Source organism: Doryrhamphus excisus, chromosome 22 (genome assembly GCF_030265055.1).
Source record: "Doryrhamphus excisus isolate RoL2022-K1 chromosome 22, RoL_Dexc_1.0, whole genome shotgun sequence".
Classification (NCBI taxonomy): Eukaryota; Metazoa; Chordata; class Actinopteri; order Syngnathiformes; family Syngnathidae; genus Doryrhamphus; species Doryrhamphus excisus.
This window is the reverse complement of record NC_080487.1, coordinates 3,603,164-3,622,345: the sequence shown is the minus strand read 5'-3', so window position 1 is coordinate 3,622,345 and position 19,182 is coordinate 3,603,164. Positions and strand designations below refer to the sequence as shown.

Below are 19,182 nucleotides of genomic sequence, written 5' to 3'. Positions count from 1 at the left end.
ATGGATACATGGAGTATCACACCCACACCATTCATTCATTCATTCTTTTTCTACTGCTTTTTCCTCACGAGGGTCGCAGGGGGGTGCTGGAGCCTATCCCAGCTGTCTCCGAGCGGGAGGCGGGGTACACCCTGGACTGGTGGCCAGCCAATCACAGGGCACATATAGATAAACAACCATTCACACTCACATTCATACCTATGGACAATTTGGAGTCGCCAATTAACTTAGCACAGGGGTTTCAAACACACCAAATGTGGCCCGCAGGACACTAGTTTGAGGCCCTCGCCTTGATATGAAAGTTTAATGTTAGTGCGGCCCGCGCAAGTTTGATATGGATGCTGTATGGTATCATGTACCCAGAAAAAATTATTACGTTTGATTAATGTTCATGTTAAAGGTTAAATAACTGTTACTAGTTATCCTCCCTATCCGTGTGGAAGTGGTAAGTTTTTGGCTTTTTAAGTTTAAAGGAAATAACTTGGAGGCTACCGTTTAGGTCGCTAGCTCTCTAGTTTGCGAGTTAGCATGTGTCTCAAGACGCTGCAGTTGCGCAATATGTTGTAAATAAAAAGAGTATAAATGTGACTATAGTCGTGTTTTGTCATGTCTACAGGGCTCTAATAATGCTTTGTTCATTTTAATGTGAAAAAAATAATTTGTCTACCCACCAACTGTATGTGGTTTCTTAAGTTTTTATTATTTGCCGTTTTATTATTATTATATATATTTATTACTGATTGATTGATTTTCTTTATTCTTGATCTTATTTTGTGTAGAAAAATAAAAAAGAACTTTTTAATAAATGCGTTTTTTTTGTTTTTTTTTTGAAAACCTGATGCGGCCCAGCCTCGCCCAGACCCTAGCTCCAGTGGCCCCCAGGTAAATTGAGTTTGAGACCCCTGACCTAGCATGTTTTTGGAATGTGGGAGGAAACCAGAGTACCCGGAGAAAACCCACGCATGCACGGGGGAGAACATGCAAACTCCACACAGAGATGGCCGAGGGTGGGCTGTTTATGCATATGTACAGAAAAATCACCTTTGCCAGCTTCTCTCCCTCCTCTCTCTTCACTACCCTGCCGTGGCTGGAATCCGCCTATAAGAGAACACATTTATCACATAAAAAATCACACCGGCGATACGGCAAATTAATGGAAGGAAGGGGTTGGTCCCTCCTTTGCTTCTGGAACAGTTTTGACTTTTTGCTTACTGGGCTCCGGGCAGATATGTGCACGGCGACTTTATCCAAGAACAAGTTGTAAATGAAAAAGCATGGCTGAAATGCTTTATAGGACTGAGAACTGAAGTGCCGGGTTATAAGTCTCAGCTTGCTCCCTTACATTCCACTCCCTGAGTTATTGGTATGATTATAAATAGCGATTAATGGGGGATGTACGAGTCCCGCTATCTGGCATTTTGGGCCTCCAAAGATGTGAACTGATTAAGAACCCTTTAGATCTTAATTTATAAATCCATTCTGCACCCTCCCGTCCCGCTCCTTCCGTCATGAGTCCTACCCCTCCCCTCTGACCCCATCTGTCAATCCAGCTCCATCACAAGGTCTCACCTTGTTGCCTAGCAGCATGATGACTACGTCCTGCTGGGCGTACTCGTGGATCTCTGTCAACCATGCCTGGAGAACGATGGCATGTGGAAGTGAAAGTGAAAGAGGGGACGGGGAGAGGGGTGATGAAGATAGATGGACACACAAGTGGGTAAAGGGTGACAAAATAAATCACAATTAGTTCTTCTCATTTTCCTACTGAGGTCTTCAGAGGTCCGGCAAATGTGATTCATTCCAAATCCAATCAGACTATCAAGCCTTATACGTTCAAATATTGGACAAGGTTTGTCATTTCTTCCAGCTAAGTGAAAGTTAAAATGGCCGTGATAATAAATCATGAACTTTGGGGAATTTATTAGACTTATTTTTACAGAAAAGCATATTTAATTGAAAAGTTTTAGAGTGAACTTAAAAAGTAAAGCAATTCAAAACTGAGCAATTAATTAGCAAAAAATATTTCAAAGCAAAAAAGCAGTCAAAACCTTTTTCACCATTCTTAAAACCTTGAACATAAAAAAAACCCCAAGAAAATGGATGCTTTCCCATCAGTCTGGTTGTAAATTTCAACATAAACATAAAAGCATCATCCTTACAGACATCTAAAGTATGCCAAGCATATTTTCTTTGATAGATTTTAATAAAACTAACTGCAATCAAGACCTTCTTCCTAACAATCTTCACCATACACTGCATTCATCCAATTGACCAACTAAACACGTATGTCAAATACTGACTGATTGTCAAATGTCAAATTCTCCATATTGTATTGAAAAAGTGATTATGGTATGATCACGCGCTCCAACCTGCCTTAGTACGCCTACACTTGGTAGGGCTTTGACTGTAAGAATGCAAGAAGTCGTTTGAGGAAGCTGTGGTCAGGGTTGGGGTTGGTCTTTGGGTGGGGAGCTTACACAAACATCGAGGAGAAATCTGGTCTGTGCAGATTGCATGTCAAGTCAAACCAACCGAGGATTGCAGGTAAACTGTCTTTCATATGTCCTTTGTGTTTAGATGTTCTATTTAACGCAGTTAACTGATTAATACATGGTCGGACTTTTGACAGAGAGAGTGGTTGTTGGTCTCAGTGTTTGGCTTCCGTATAGTTGCGTTGTTCTAGCAGGAGTATGGCATTGTCTCAAAAAGATACAACATTACTCTAGTCATGTCTGGGGTATATGGCATTAATATTCCACTTATACCAGGGGTCTCAAACACGCGGCCCGCGGGCCAAATGTGGCCCACAGGACACTAGTTTGAGGCCCCCGACTTGATATGAAAGTTTAATGTTAGTGCGGCCCACGCAAGTTTGATATGGATGCTGTATGGTATCATGTACCCAGAAAAATTATTACGTTTGATTAATGTTCATGTTAAAGGTTAAATAACTGTTAATAGTTATCCTCGCGATCCGTGTGGAAGTGGTAAGTTTTTGGCTATTTAAGTTTAAAGGAAATAACTTGAAGGCTACCGTTTAGGTCGCTAGCTCTCTAGTTTGCGAGTTAGCATGTGTCTCAAGACCCTGCAGTTGCGCAATATGTTGTAAATAAAAAAAAAGTATAAATGTGACTATAGTCGTGTTTTGTCATGTCTACAGGGCTCTAATAATGCTTTGTTCATTTTAATCTGAAAAAAATAATTTGTCTACCCACCAACTATATGTGGTTTCTTAAGTTTTTATTATTTGCTGTTTTATTGTTATTATATTTATTTATTACTGATTGATTTTCTTTATTCTTGATTTGTTTATTTATTTTTCATCTTATTTTGTGCAGAAATTTTTCTGTTTTTAATAAATGCGTTTTTTTTTTTTGGAAAACCTGATGCGGCCCAGCCTTGCCCAGACCCTAGCTCCAGTGGCCCCCAGGTAAATTGAGTTTGAGACCTATACGCATACCCCCGTAGACCCTAGTGAGGATAAATTGGGCGGAATTGGGTGGCCATCCCTAGAATATCACCTTAAATGTCACTACAGTAAGGACTGCATTTGTTGTGAAAAAGGAAAAGGGTGTGAAATGTGAAATGTTTTTGGTTCCTCTTTTCAAACGTCCCCATGTTGTCACTTTTCTTGTGTGTCAAGGTCTGGTCACAATGGACAAACAGGAAGTCAGACAGCGATCTCGCTCAGCAACCTCCCCCTCCAGCCTGACCTCCAGCACTCATCAGTACCGTTGGTCCACTGATTTTTCCCGCAGTAGCAGCTCCGCTGTCATTATTATCAGGAAGAATGTGAAGGAACCGCAGCCTCCACAGCGGGGGGTATCGCTTGTTAGAAGCCAGAATCCATCTTGCCGTTCAGTCCAACGCCACTCCGACCCAATTACTGGGATCTGCTCGTCATCCTCTTCTATTTCCTCCTGTGCTGCGCCTGTCCAGACTGCTGCCATAACGGGCCATGATCCTCTTGGTTGGAAGTTGCATCCCAAATCCAGCATCTCCTCTACTGGGTCTCGCACAAACAGGTTGTCTCTGCAGATCCCGCTCCCTGTCACTATTCCCGAGCGCAATCCTCAACCATCCAACACGTCTCCAACAATTCAACCTGACCCCCCTCCCAAAAGCAAACCATCCCGTCGCCACCACTCAGACTCAGCGGCCTTGTTCGGATCCATGCCTCTGGTGACACTTGAGGAGCTCCGTGATGTGCGACTTCGCTCTGTCATTCGCTTGGATGAATCGGATGATGCCTTCGCTGACGCAAACACGGAGGAAAAAGTGTCCCTTCCGTCACACAAGATGCCACCAGCTGTTCCACAAAAAACCCCTCTGGCAAGAAAAATAGCACAACTCATTGATCGATCACGGCAACGCCAAAGGTGCGCTCCACCCAAAAGTGATCTTTACAGTGTGATAAAACCAAAACCGAAAGTTAAAGAACAACAACCTGACAAACATTGCAGCCGGTATCCCAAAACAAATGGTGAGTATTCAAATGTTGATGAACAATCACCCATGTCCAAGTCTAATGTACAGTAAATACGTCCACTTGGGCCTCTGCTTCAGTAAAACCTCCAAACAGGTTCCAGGTTCCTGTAGTTTCCAAATAAATGGTTCCAAAGGAAATAAATTTAACGTTGATTCATTAGTACCAGCCTCACTTAATTAACCTTAATTAACCCTAAAAAACACTATTCTAAGTAACAGTTTCAATTTCTGACCAGTTAGAATTTGATGTCATTTATGACAATACTTAAAATTGGAAACATTTATTATGTATTATGCTCGTCGTTGGTGCTTTGTATTATTTATTCATTCATTTTCTAACGCTTTTTCCTCACGAGGGTCAATCCAATCACAGGGCACATATAGACAAACAACCATTCACACTCACATTCATACCTATGGACAATTTGGAGTCGCTAATTAACCTAGCATGTTTTTGGAATGTGGGAGGAAACCGGAGTACCCGGAGAAAACCTACGCATGCACGGGGAGAACATGGAAACTCCACACAGAGATGGCCGAGGGTGGAATTGAACCCTGGTCTCCTAGCTGTGAGGTCTGCCCGCTAACCACTAGACCACCATGCCGCCCGCTTTGAATTATTATACCATTATATTTTATTATTATACTATTATAATTATTATATAGAGCAGCTTTCTAGATCTTCCAGATTCTGCGCCTCTTTCTGCTCCTGAGGACTTCCGGATACGTAGGTCCGCGTTTACCAAGTGCAGGCATTCTGCAGCCCATATAAGGAAGTCCGGACCGCATTGATCTGTTAAACCGAGTGTGCAGAACCATCCACTTTTTATTTTAATGATGATATTTTTCAGGATCACAGCATGAGATAAAACTGAATTAGGCGTTGATTGATTTCTTATGTGATGATTAGGGTCTGTCATTAGTAACAATATTTATTGCGTGTTCTTCAGCAGGATTGCATGTGGAGGCGACGGGTAGCCGGAAGAGCGCACCATGCTTCCCTGGCTAGACCTGGTGACAACTATTATTGCGATGGTGGAACTTTTAAGGAGAGCTTTGTACATGATATTACTGTATGCTATATGTACTTACTTTGCTTACACCTATTATTGCTGCTGTAAAGTGCCTAAGGGGTTTGGCTGTTTGCAATAATGGGATATTGTACCTGCAAATAAAGATTTCCAGCGATGCTGTGGTGTAGTTCTTCAACACAGCAAAAGAAGTTTCTCCACTAATTTAAGAAGAGGCACAAAAGTTGACTCTAAAAGTACATCTAATTGTTTGCAAAAATGTTAATACACATGGCATTATCCAAATACAAATGTTAATTTATGCAATGGATGGTATTATTTTGGCATCAAAAAACTAGTTTATGGAAGGTTTTGGATTTTGTGAATCTGGGTTTTGCCCGCGGAGAGGAACAGAGGTCTCTCGGGTGTATGGAACACAGCGGGCAGAAATCTGCTGTGCAGTCTGGAAGCGATGCTGCAGGCAGGGACTCGTCGTCATGCATACACATCAAGAAATGCTGGGACATGCAACAAAGACTTTTCTATATATATCCGGGCCTTTTTCTTTGTGTGTGATATGCTAATTATTTTGTGAAAGTGGGGCTTGTAGAAAGTTGATTTGTATATTCCCTCTTTGAATTTTTCAATTCCTTCCATAAATAACAGGATTAAGAATGCTGATACAGGGTTTTTCTAATGGTCTTTTCGAATGATGTCATTTTCACTATGTTCGAGGTAATAATAATAATAAATTTAATTTATAACGCACTTTCAAATAAATTATCTGAAAGTGCAGGTGCTACAAAAAGTACCTTTCCCAATGCTAACATGAGTTATGTCTTCTTAGTCCTATCATGTCTATTATACTTGGAAGTAAGAGTATAAAGATAACTATAGGGGTGTTATTTCATGTCTACAATGCTCTAATGTTAGGTTTTTAGAAGCTCAAACATGTTTTCTATGCTCTAATTACGGAAATATTATTTGTTACTATTGAATCATACTTTGCAGAAATTAACCTCGATAATACATGGTAAAAGATACAATACATAATACAAGTCAAAGATGGGAACATGTTCGCTAAGTAAGGAGTATTTCAACTCGTAACCTTGCTTCTCAGGTGTTAAATATTCACAAGACAGACGTCTGCTGAGACGTCTTTTATCTTTTGGGCCAAAAAAAGCAATAAAAGTCAGTGGAGAAACTGGTGGAAAGCTATTTTTGTCTTACAGAGATAAAGCTCTGAGAAAAAAAAAAAGCAAAACAGCAAAGCAGATGAGAAGGAGGAAATATAAGAAAACTACATTTCACAGCTGGAAATGTAGATGAAGAAAACCACCAGATCTGGTTATAGAAAAATGCTGCGGACATTTCTTTTTATTTTTTTCGTCATTTCCTCCATAGCCACAGTGAAGGGGAGGCCTCTTCTTTCAGTAATTGTATTACCAGCAAAAGAAATGACCTTGGAGAGCAAAACACCTCCAACCTGCCTGCCAATCAGCCCTGATCTTTTGTTCACGGAGAGGCTTTTTTGCAAAAATAATTGGTTTGCAACAACCAGATAAGGTTTTTGGTAGAAACACACAAAACATCAATGGAAGTAATCACTGCATAACCTGCATTAGTTTGATTGAATACACGGTAAGCTAAAAATATTCACATTCCATGCAAACATATTTGAAGCACTGTTATGAGTGTGATCTTTGACTGACGTGATGTATGGAGCCAGGTCCACAACCCTGATTAGAAGCCTAATCATAGATCCAGTGGAGACCTCTACTGTCACCGAAGAAGCAATCTATCAACAATATGCAGTATGTAAATGAAGTGGAACCATTTCATCCAAAAAAAAGGTAGACATGCAGTATAATCGCATGGAGTGCATGCACATTATAATATTCAGTGTGCCACTTCATTTCAACGGTGCAATCAGAAAAATGTGCAAATGAGCACAAAATATGCAATTGCGGTTGAACTTGAGATCTTCCTAAGAGAGCTTCATAGAAAGAAACTTTTTTAAACAGATTTATGATTGGGCTGATTAGAATTTCTAATCAGATTAATCACAGTTTTCAAATTAATTCATCATGATTAATCGTCATGTCTGAAATATGCCCATTTTTACTGTATTTTATTGAAAGAAACAGAATTATATACAGGATACAGTATATGTGTATGTAGTAAGAGTCCACATTAAAATCAAGTTAAAGGGGATCAAGTTAAAGGGGAAGTCTTTCTATGCACTCAGCAATGTGACTAACCACAGCGGAGTGGGCTTACCTGGAGGCGGGCTGTGGGTGGAATACATTAAAACATAGTTTTTTCGCGGGAACCATGAAATCCAAAGAAATACAGGTGAATAGGTGCAGATTCTGGAAGATCTATAACGCTTTGTCTGCTTGTCTTTATCCTCGTAACATTGAAACTTGTGTGTTTTTCTTTAATATTTCCAGCACAATGTTATTTCCCCCTAATATTATGACATTATTCTCATAAAATTTTCATTTTACAGCTTTATGTTATAAAGATAGTGTGATCACTAATCAATTATATGACTAATTTCTTTGCATGGTCACTTACATAATCATGATTGTGTGAAGGGTTGAATGAGGATTGGAGTACCTTGGAAGCGGCAAAGAAAACTGTATGCCGTATGAAAGCCGCTCCTTTCCCATTGAGAAACAAGAATGAGAGATTTAGAGCGATAACTCACTGAATGCTGATTCTCTTTTTGCCGCAAATACCCAGTGGCCTTCATCCGGAGGCTTGGCTGCTAATGGATTCACACAGTGGGAGATAAAGACACTGTACTGACACCGTGGGCTGCATTATGGACCGGACTATGTGGTCAATCTGAATATAAATAAGAGATCGCTACTTCCTACTTCTCTCTCTCAAAACACATTACACAACCCATCAACATTGTTCATTATTTCAATGTGTTGATCACTAACCGCACATTGCTTTTACTTTTTTTAATTATTTTTCCAGAAAGAGAAGAGAATAACATGAGAGTATTCACTTGTTCTAAAAATATATGGTAGAATTATCTTTACAGATTTACGATAGCCGTGGTTGGAAATGTCTGCTGTTGCCATAGCAACCACATGTACCTTTTGCAGTACTCTACATAATATTGGTGGAACAGCATGGCCACGTCTCATTGCAATTTATACTCCACGACTCTTGGGGGAGCCCTGTAGCTCCATATTTCTACTTTACCAGCAAACTCAAGTTTTCATAAGCCCCAGTTTTTTGGGGGACGAGCTTTGAGAGAGAGGATTATTAGCACATTTCAGACGTAGCGGAGACCCGTGTGGGCAATTTAGCGAATAGGGTAGGGGTGCCCATTAAAAGTGAAAGACAGAAAGTGTTTCTTACATCATATATTTGTTCGGTAATTAAACCCAAGCAGTCAGCATGCAATGCAGGTCTGAAAGCTGCATAAACCCCTCCATAATGCAACACAACCCCTGACCAGCAACAGAGCCAGAGCTTGGGTACACTCCATCACCTGGTAACACCTTGCCTTTGTGGCAGATTACGCATCGGTGTCCAAACTGTGGCACAGGGGCCATACGTGGAAGGCTCAAAAATAAAACAAACAAAAATCCACTTACATTTAAAAAGCTCAAACGGTGATAGTGATAGTGATAGTTACGTATAACTAATAAAATCCCACAAATATTTGTCTTTAAATATATATATATATATTTATATTGTATATTTTTTAATATTATAGATATCAAATGACAACTGTACCTCTGAAATTGAAAATTATATTGAAAAGTCAGCATTTCAAGAAATGCTGCAAACGTTTGACAGACATATGTAACATATGCTAATGGGTGGTGGTGTTATATTTTTTGGTTGAAAAAAACGTAACTTATTGTTAATTACATCATCATAATAATATCTGATTATCTGTGCATTGATTCGGCTCTGCGTGCAATTTTGATGATGGCGTTCACGAACTCCACACCCAAACAACTTCACGCTTAGTCAACTCCAGATGTGAATTAAGCGCATTCGGTCCCCCAGATGGTTCTAAGCCTTGATCATGTCGCTCCATTTAACTCAGTTTTGGGTTAATTAAGGGGAACATAATGCACCTATAATTTGTGACCAGGCATGATAGAGTATAGAATATAAGAAAAGTACTTGAAAACACACAATGAAAATCAGTACATCAACTAATGTATTTCTTACCCGGATGTTGTCAAACGATGCTTTGTTAGTTACATCATAGAGGAGGAGGAGAGCTGTAAAGACAAAACAACACATTCGATTAAACTAGTGTTTCCACCGCAGTTGGACAAAGTGCTGAGCTCCAACATTAACTCGAGCATTAGTGTTTACTCCTGACAATGTAGACACACTTCAGAGTAATTATCTCCAAATGTGCCATGCTGCCAAACAGGACCACCTCAGGCAACACAAACCAGAAGTTGTGCATAACAATGCGCTGTCAAACACAAAGTCATTACACCTACACGGGGAAATGTAAGTCATTTTCTCCTCTGGATCAACCTGTATATGGAATAATTAGTCGGAGCTAATTACGTGCATGGCATCGCCTCCTACTGCATGCCATCCATTTAGCCATTTTCTCTCTATCTTCCCATACAGTGAATGTTGCACATTGGACAGATTACACAATGACATGGCTACAACGTCTGTTTTCATGTGCCTCTTGTACTTCCTTGTTTTAATAAAATGAGTTGTTTTTTTTTTACGTATGTCTTCATTCTTTTTCCTCGCTATCTTTGCTTAGCTGGTCCACCCAAATTGCTTATCTTCCCCACTGAGCGTGCTTAGCTTCCAAATTCCATCTTTCAGCTTCTCCCCTTAAGACAGTGGTTTTGTCGCATTGTTTAGAAATGAAAGAATATCCGGGAAGGTTTGGTTTGTTTGGTCTTGAACACAGCTGGACATTTTGCATTAAATGAGCCCGTTAGACTGCACTGGGGCCATTGCAAAAGCTTTGCTTTTTCACTTGGAGACCCAAAACGGCTCTTAATAAGCACAGGGAATTTTATGAATGAACCAGATTAGGTGTTGTGACACTCTGAAATAGGAGACTGCAGGCCACAGGTTCCTCCAGTCGCCTCCAGAACGTCAACATATGAACGTATGAGTAGTGTTATATCCCGCTTCTTCCTGCTTTGAGGATATAACACACACACGCGAATGCTTGTTTGTCTAAATGTGCCCTGTGATTGGCTGGCCACCAGTCCAGGGTGTGCCCCGCCTCTCGCTCAAAGACAACCTGGGATAAGCTCCAGCATACCCGCGACCTGAGGATAAGCGGCATAGAAGGATGGACCTTGTAAGGTACATTGTTATTTCTTACGTACGTATCTTGAATGCATCATTAGGAGCAACTTGCACCCACTGAACACATAGAAGGGAATTGATCGACCCAAACTGGTGCAGACAATTGGTGCTTTTAACCACCACGGATCACAGATCACGGATCGTTTTGTTTGTGGAACTAATTCCATTTGTGAATTCTACCGGAATTTTTTTTATTTTTTTTTTTATTTAAAATGTGCTTAATTCAGTATGCTAGCGTTCACAAATAAGGCAAAGTTCTCCAACTGTCAGAGCCTTTTTCCATTTCAACTTGTGGGTGTGGAACACCGTCCAATTATCTGACTAGAATCGACAGCTTGTGTTTGGGTTACATCCTCTTCCGGAGTAGTGCCTGTCAGACCAAATGAGCTTTTATTTAAAAGTCAGTAAAAAAGTGAAGATTCCAAAGAGCAGTTGAAGGCTCCCTTGGTGCCTTGTTAAAGATCAGCAGGCTAACTGTTGTACTGACAGATCAGTACAACAATGGACACTGGGCTAACACGGACTTAGAGTTCTCATAACATTTGTTTATAAGGCTTAAGCTGTAAACTTCATCATACATCTACAAATGCAACAAACTTTACAGCATCAACCCTGCTGACAAACAACATTTGCGCTACTTTGCAAGCTACTGACAGATTTGGGTTTTCCATCACATTTTAGAACGGTATATGTGTGTGTGTGCGTAAGAGTGTTTGTGTGTCCAATTTTTTCACCGCCTGCTTTTTCAGGTAAGCCTAAGGCACACTTCTTGTACTCACCGGGGTTATTTGAGATAAGACTGACACACACAGTACCAAAACACACTTGGGAAAATATGATCGACATTTCACCCCCAACAGTGTGGGACTCATTTAGCTGCATCACAGAGCCTGGGGCGGATGCTTACATGCATGCAGGCACGTCCGTCAAATCTGATGCAAGTTCTAAAGAAAGTGGGGGCTGGAAGTGCGGGTCAAACATAGACATATTATGTCTGAAGAGAAGTCTTCCTTGAGGGAAAGGATACAAACAAAGACTCCTTACCGTGAGCATCACGATAGTACGCATGGGTGACACTCCGGAATCGCTCTTGACCGGCAGTGTCCCAAATCTACAAAAAAAAGAACATAAGTCAACACTTTGATTGTCGATACTGAAGAATTTTCATCGTCCAATCTGATTTGTTACATTTTGCCCATGATAATAGTCTGTTTTACAGCATAGCTAACGTCATCCCTGCAAATGAACACATCTCATTTGGGACTTTGTAAACAAACAGGGTAGGTGTGCAACAACAGTACACCCCCAAACCCCAATATTAAGAATGCACCCTTCGCCATTCAGTATACACTTGATTAAGCATCTAAATACAGTAAAGTCTCGTTATATCGATATCGGTTATAACGAATTACTGCTTATTACGATACTATTTTCATTTCCCGGCAAATTTCTAGTCTTTTATGATATAATTAGTTCCGTTAGTACGATATCCGGTTATACCAACTGACATAGCATACACACCTATTCCAACGAAGACACAAGCGTACAAATACATGTATTTAATTGTGTTGTATTCAGATATCTTTTTATTCTATACACACGAGAGAAACCACGAACGCAGTTGGTTCTTCTGTTGCAGGCATGTGTTTGGCCAGCTATGTGGAGCGGGTTGAGCATGACCTGTGAACCAGGAAGTGCGGGAATCGGTGTGTGTGCTGTGCTCTGGTGGTGGAAGTGTGAAAAATAAAGTTGACTAGAAGCAGCCGAGTTCTTTTTTGGTATTGAAATCCTTAAGCAAAGATTGATTTAAGCTGCTCGACATTGTTCTATACTATAGAACAATCGAGTCGAGTGCATTATTGCCCACTTTTAATGCAGTTCGGCGCAGGATTGGATATATCGACAGTCCGGTTATATCGATATTTTTTCCGACTCCCGACAATATCGATATAACGAGACTTTACTGTACAGAAATAAGCATTCCAACGATGAAGCTGTGTGCACTGAGGCGGTAAAAATAAGCACAGTAAATTTGAGACAGAGTTTAGTGATAACTGTCCTCCGACATCACTGCTGAGTACTTTTATTTAATGACCTCCATGGAGCTGCTGTAAGGACATGATTATCTAAAGTACCAGTAACACTGGCATTTTTTGTAAAACCACACAATAGGTTTAAGATACAGTAAACCTCGGATATATCGGACTCAGATATATCAGAAATTCGCTCACAACGGACAGATAAAAAAGAACCAATTTTTCTGTAATGCATTTCCAATAAAAATTCATTGCATATATCGGATTTTTTATAACGGATTTCGCCTATTTCGGACAAAATCTCCAGTCCCGTTCCAATGCATTTCCATTAAATTTCCCTCGCATATATCGGATGGCCGCATCGTGGCGCTCCGATTCGCCGAATCGTGACAGGCCGCTATACGACGTCATTTGCAGCGTTTGCAGCGTTGCCTGCGCGTCCAGGTACATTGGAAACATAGTCAAGGAAGTGCCTTTTTATAACGGATAAAATCCGATTTACGCATATACCGGATATAAATCCGATATATGCGTAAAACGGACATTTTCCAGTATATGCATTTGCACGGATTTTGCTTATATCGGACAAAACCAGTGGGAACAATTGAATCCGATATATCCGAGGTTTACTGTATAACATTTGGAATTTGCTCTGAAATAGTTCCTGCAATACCCAAAACGAATGGATATTGATAGATGCATTTGAATATAAGACTGAGCTGACGAGAAAAGAGAATTTGGGTCAGACTTAATCTAATGCTGCTTTTCACCATGGACAATTTATCATCAGCTTGCCTGCGTTCCCCTGCTGATAACAGCCAGGTTTAATAGTTGATGGAATGTTGGCTAATCCCTTTCTGCATTCATTCAAGCAGAGAAGAAGCTAATTCACTGATAAACATTAATAAAACTCTCATTAATGTGTCGATTTGGCTTCTTCAGCCTTTCACTGCGAGCGGTGAACTTCAGATTTACACAGAAATGAATAAAAACACATCACAGTTTGGTTTTATTAAATGGAGAGAACATTCTATTCGGATTCAGGATGGATCCATGGGATCTATTTTTGTTCTTACCTGCAGTTTGACCTTCACAGCATCAAGGTTCATCACTTTATTCTGCAACACACACAAAAAAGAGATGTCGGAAAACACACATGTATAGATTGGCATAGAATAAGTAAATGTCCCGGTAATATAGATATATACAAGCATAGAACGTTATTAAAAACAGAGGGGCAAAATAAGCAGCATAATTGATGCTTATATGCTGAAAGCAAACACTCCCATAGACATTTATCAAGGAATACGTCTAAGAACCTGTGTAATAACTGCAAGAGGCATATTATATATAGGTTGACCAAAAGTTCGGGAAGTGACTCAACTTTTTTTTTTATGTGTTATATAAGAACAAGCCATTTTTGAAGAATAAGTCACTTCTAAAACCTTTAGCCATGACTGTAGCGTATCATCCATTATTTGCTTTTTTTTCCTCCATTCTTGGGAGTCTTCAAAACATTCTTGCAATGTCTGCCAACAGCAGGTATTTAATATCCTCTGTCAGTGTCTGAGCTTGTCTGATCTTGGAAGCCGAGCAGGGCTGGGACCTGGGACCTGGTACGACCAGATGGTGTCAGGTTCAGCAACTTGGTTGTGTGGTTTGCTCGCCAACATCAGGGGACTTTCAGGCCAACGGAAAGCTGCATTGTGTACTGATAATCTACAAGTGCAAGTTCAACGACCGTTACAATGTGTGCCACCAAAATTCTGAAAGCATCGAAACAGCACGTCTGAAAGCTAGCTGGGATAGGTTGGGATTTGGTGAGGCGTCTGCAGCGATGCGGATGCATTGGGTAGTGACCGAAAGGACAAGATCACGGTACAAGCGGCCAAAATGTGTTTTGTCCGTAGGGTGGCTGTGCTCTCCCTAAGACTGTCATCGGGGAAAATCCGGGAGTAGAGCCACATGAACCAGGTGAGGCTGCTCAGGCATCTGGTCAGGATGCCTCCCAGACACCTCCCAGGGGAGGTGATCAGGGCAAGTCTCTCAACTGGCATGGACGGATTAGCCTGGGAAAAGGAAGTCTAGGCAGAAATATGCGGTACATGGTTTCAGTTCGATCGTATAAAGTTGATCATAAACTGACTAAAAATGTGATGGACACTTGAACACATGAACATATGTAAATCTGAACGGGATAGAAAACAGATCAAACACTTTTCCCCCGTCTAAACAATGATAAAGAACTCCCATGATTGTTCACAAGTTTTAAATCTCCATTTAGTTCAATTTAAATAATGGAAAGTTATATTTTGATTGATGTAAGAAATGCACTGTAATGTTTCCTATATTTGCCCAAATAAAAAAATAAAAAATAAATAAATTAAAAAAAAAAACCTCAGTGAGTGCTGCTGTTGCAAAGCCCAGATGGTACCCAAGCGTCAGAAAGACATCATAAAATTCTTCTGGTAAATTTGTGCTTGTGACAACATCCATTATCACATCCATTATTTTTTTTTGTCTGAAAAAAGCAAACCACACATCTTGTTCTTTAATTCCGGTTTGGGTTGAGTGATTCTGTTGCTTTTGTACTGTGAAAAATCAAGCGTGAAAAGCCCATTTTTTGTCTGGATGCACAATATCGTTTCAAGTTTGTGGCATTCCCTGAATGTGAAGCCACAATACAAAGCAGACTGCATGCAGAAAGACAGCTTTGGAGGGCAAATGACGACGTTAAAGAGGTTAGATGGCTGTAAATCTTTGGCCTATCCCCTGTAAAGACACCCTTGAGCCTCGTCTAACGTGCCGTAGTGATACCTGTGAATATGCATCACAATGTTTGAACTGGTCACAGTGGAATGCATTGCCTTAAACTGCAATAATTCTCCTTGCTTAAATTCAGTCACATCCGCAAAACTCTTTTCGGGAGCGAAAAGATGTGAGAAACTTCTTCTGGGGCCCATCTAATTACTGTCACCTACGTCTGACGATACAACGGTTATTTCTGACAACATTGGGAGTATACACAATTGCGCTCGCTTGAGCAGACAACAGATTTAGGTAGGCCAACTTGTGCTCGGAGGTCTCTGGAGGTAACGTTCTATGATGAAGTCCTACGAGAGTTCTCTGACTGCTTTGTCAGCTTCTGTTGCGTTTGCTGCTGGAGGTGCTGGTAGATGGATATTATCATTCTTCCACCTTTATAAAAGTGTCATAGCAGAGAAAATAGCTGAAATATATAGCTTGCAGGGGATGGGAGTCAATGGCAGAATTAATCGACACAGCGCTGAAATTGAAGAGCGTTAATAAATAAGAATACAGTAACATGAAGGCCCATTACTTTTCTGGCACATCTTATGTATCGTGTGGATGGGAAGTTGTAAAATGGCACATAAAAAAGGAAAGTTAAGTTATTCATCAAGCCTATGGGTATGCATTTTAGTGTTCCACTCCGCTTCTATTAGTCTGCTATCCAAATGGTGGAGGGTAGTTTGACCTGCCTTAATTAAATAAGAAACCATAATTAAAGCTAATATTGCATGTTTATCTCATGTACGAATCATTTATTATTGGTGACAAATTCACTCAAGTCAAACAAATGTTCAGTGGCTTCTTTAGCAGGCGAGGTGCAAAATGGCTCTTTTGATTGTAAAGGTTGCAGACCCCATGTGCACTGCGATTGGGGGGGCAATCAATCCAGGGTGTAGCCCGCCTCTTGCTCAAAGACAGCTGGGATAGGCTCCGGCACACCCGCGACCCAAGCGGCATACCAAATGAATGGATGGATGGGTTGCAGACCCCCTGGTGTAAAGTACTCTAGCGAAGAAACGTATGTGTTTGCAGGATAAAATAAAACTACTTTCTTTAGGCCATCCAACGTAGACCCTCATTGGACAAAGACAAATGTCTTCCATTGCTGTTCCTGAGACCATAATTTCGAAAAGAGAGTAAAGTAATTTCTTCTAAGTGGCCTAGGGTGAAACTGAAATTCTCTAACACGAGCACCACTTAGCCACTGTCAAACTAAAAGAACTTGGCAAGAACTTCATAGGCTTAATAGAAAATCAATCATGTTCTTATTACAGTAGACACATTCACACTGACTCCTGTTTTACTGGCCTGCCTCGAAATTTCACATCACAGCTTTTCCTCATCATGAACAACTACAATACACATTTAAGCCTATACATACATGGATGGAGAGTCTTGAACCAGTCATGATGTACTATATATATCACTATATTGACACTTACTATGGTACCCATTATGTCATTGTATGGTCATATCACCTCCTATTTCGGTACGTGACAAAAAAAAAAAAAAAACAACAACAACAACAACAAAAAACTAACTATATTAGGAAAGCAGGAAGTGAACAAATGTCACAGTTACTGATTGTAAAAGTAATCTTTTACATCATGTAATTACATCATCATTAACATCATTAAATCATGTAATCTGATGCATGTTGAAATGAAATAAAACCATTACCATTACCATTACATGTACCAAATCGTAAAATGTGTAAAAACTGGTCTCAGAAGGGTAGTTTTTGAAAACATAACTTATCCTTAGTGTTATCTTAGGTCTGTTATAATATAAGATGTGCCCCAACTGTCAACATTAATTTGCATGTGAACATAACGGACATTTTCCATGAAATGAGAGAAGATGAAAGAAACCTGGGGTTTGGTCCAGGGGCCCGATGTCTCTTGGCCTTTTGTTAATAGAGTACAGTTGTCCCTCACTACATCGCACCCAGCTGTCTTTGGGGTAGAGGCGGGGTACACCCTGGACTGGTGGCCAGCCAATCACAGGGCACATATAGACAAACAACCATTCACACTCACATTCATACCTATGGACAATTTGGAGTCGCCTAAGAAGCTAACATGTTTTTGGAATGTTTTTTTCAGACATTTATGAAACTGTAAGTTCTCCTGCGGTTTGAAACAAAGTAAACAAACAAAGAAGAAAGTCTGAAGCACACCAACTTTAACAAAATACTCGACTTCACTAGTCGAATTCAAATGAGTGAAACAATGACTGCATGGAGGGATGGTCTACTGGCAAGCTGGCGATGAAAGACCGTGTGCCCTCTACCCAATCTCCTGTGTTGCTCTGGTTGGCTGGGAACAGCTCACATTATGCTTCTTGTAGTAATCCAGCTAATCCTGGATTATTCACCCTCTGTTCCTCTTCTTTCCCCACTACCGCTTCTTTTTTTTGGGGGTGTGGGGGGGTCCTACTTACGTAATCATTTATGCACAGCCGCATCTTTCGATTGAATACCAAAGTTTAACCTCAACCTTGTTAAAACGTTTGAGTTCAAACCTTTTTTTCTAGCATTTTGTCACTATTTTCACATAAAAAGTCCTTATCTAAGTCTTGTATTGCAGTGGTTAATACAACAGGAAGTACTGTACTTATCTCCAAGTCCTTCTTTCCCGTCTCTTTTTCACGGACGCCTACCTCAGTAAAGATTTTTTTTTAAATCCCCACAACAGATTCACAGTTGACTGTGTCTTCACTGTTTTTTTTTTTATTTTACTGTGCACTACAGAAAGATTACTGTCACTGCTAGGATCACACCTCTACCGCCATTCTGCATTCTTCCTCTATAGTGATTAACTCCCACAGTCAAATTATCACTATAACACCTTATGTTGCAAGATATGTTGCAACCATATTGTGTAGAACTACAGTAAGTACACCTGCTTTAGTTGTCTTAGCAAGACTTCTACATGTCGAGGTTATTCCGATCGAGCTGCCTCTGTCTTGGCTTTCAGTACTTTTAGCCAGCAATGGAGTCCTTGTTTGGCTACAAAGATAAATTGTTCAATACTAAAAATAAAAAAAAATAAGGTACAGTCATCCCTAGCGATCCCTGTGGTTCCAATTCCAATTTTTCAAATATATTAAGTAATAAATCATACTGTTTCGTGTTGAATTCCGCCTACCAGAAGAAGAAAAAAATGCTTACTTAAGCAAGTCTTCTGTATATTTTGCGTAAATTTGCATTTTCAAGCAAAAAAAAACATGGCTAAATGAATAAAAACATCAATACAAGGCAATAAGAAAACGTTGCCGATGTAGTATTCAACACTGGTCACATGGTGTCAGGAAATGATCAGTTTGACAAGCACCAGACTTGATTGCTGGAACAACAGGCTTTTGTTGCAGGTTTATGTTATCTTTAAGCAGGCACAAGCATAATAATAACATAGTAATCATAATCATAACATGGGCTAATGTGCGGCCATTACCCACACAAAGCTGAACCTAGCAGGATTACAATTTCCTTACCAATT

General features: G+C 40.2%; 1 protein-coding gene across 1 annotated transcript in view; it reads right to left on the bottom strand.

Moving 5' to 3' along the window:
* Window positions 1-19,182, bottom strand: part of LOC131109648 (ras-related protein Rab-26-like) — a 30,185-nt gene that overhangs the window by 2,160 nt on the left and 8,843 nt on the right. The window contains exons 4-8 of the mRNA XM_058061873.1: window positions 13,948-13,989; window positions 11,880-11,946; window positions 9,708-9,760; window positions 1,570-1,635; window positions 1,042-1,098 (exon numbers count right to left, since the gene is read on the bottom strand). Of these exons, the coding sequence (XP_057917856.1) occupies window positions 1,042-1,098; window positions 1,570-1,635; window positions 9,708-9,760; window positions 11,880-11,946; window positions 13,948-13,989 (285 nt within the window). The remainder of the gene's footprint in view (window positions 1-1,041; window positions 1,099-1,569; window positions 1,636-9,707; window positions 9,761-11,879; window positions 11,947-13,947; window positions 13,990-19,182) is intronic.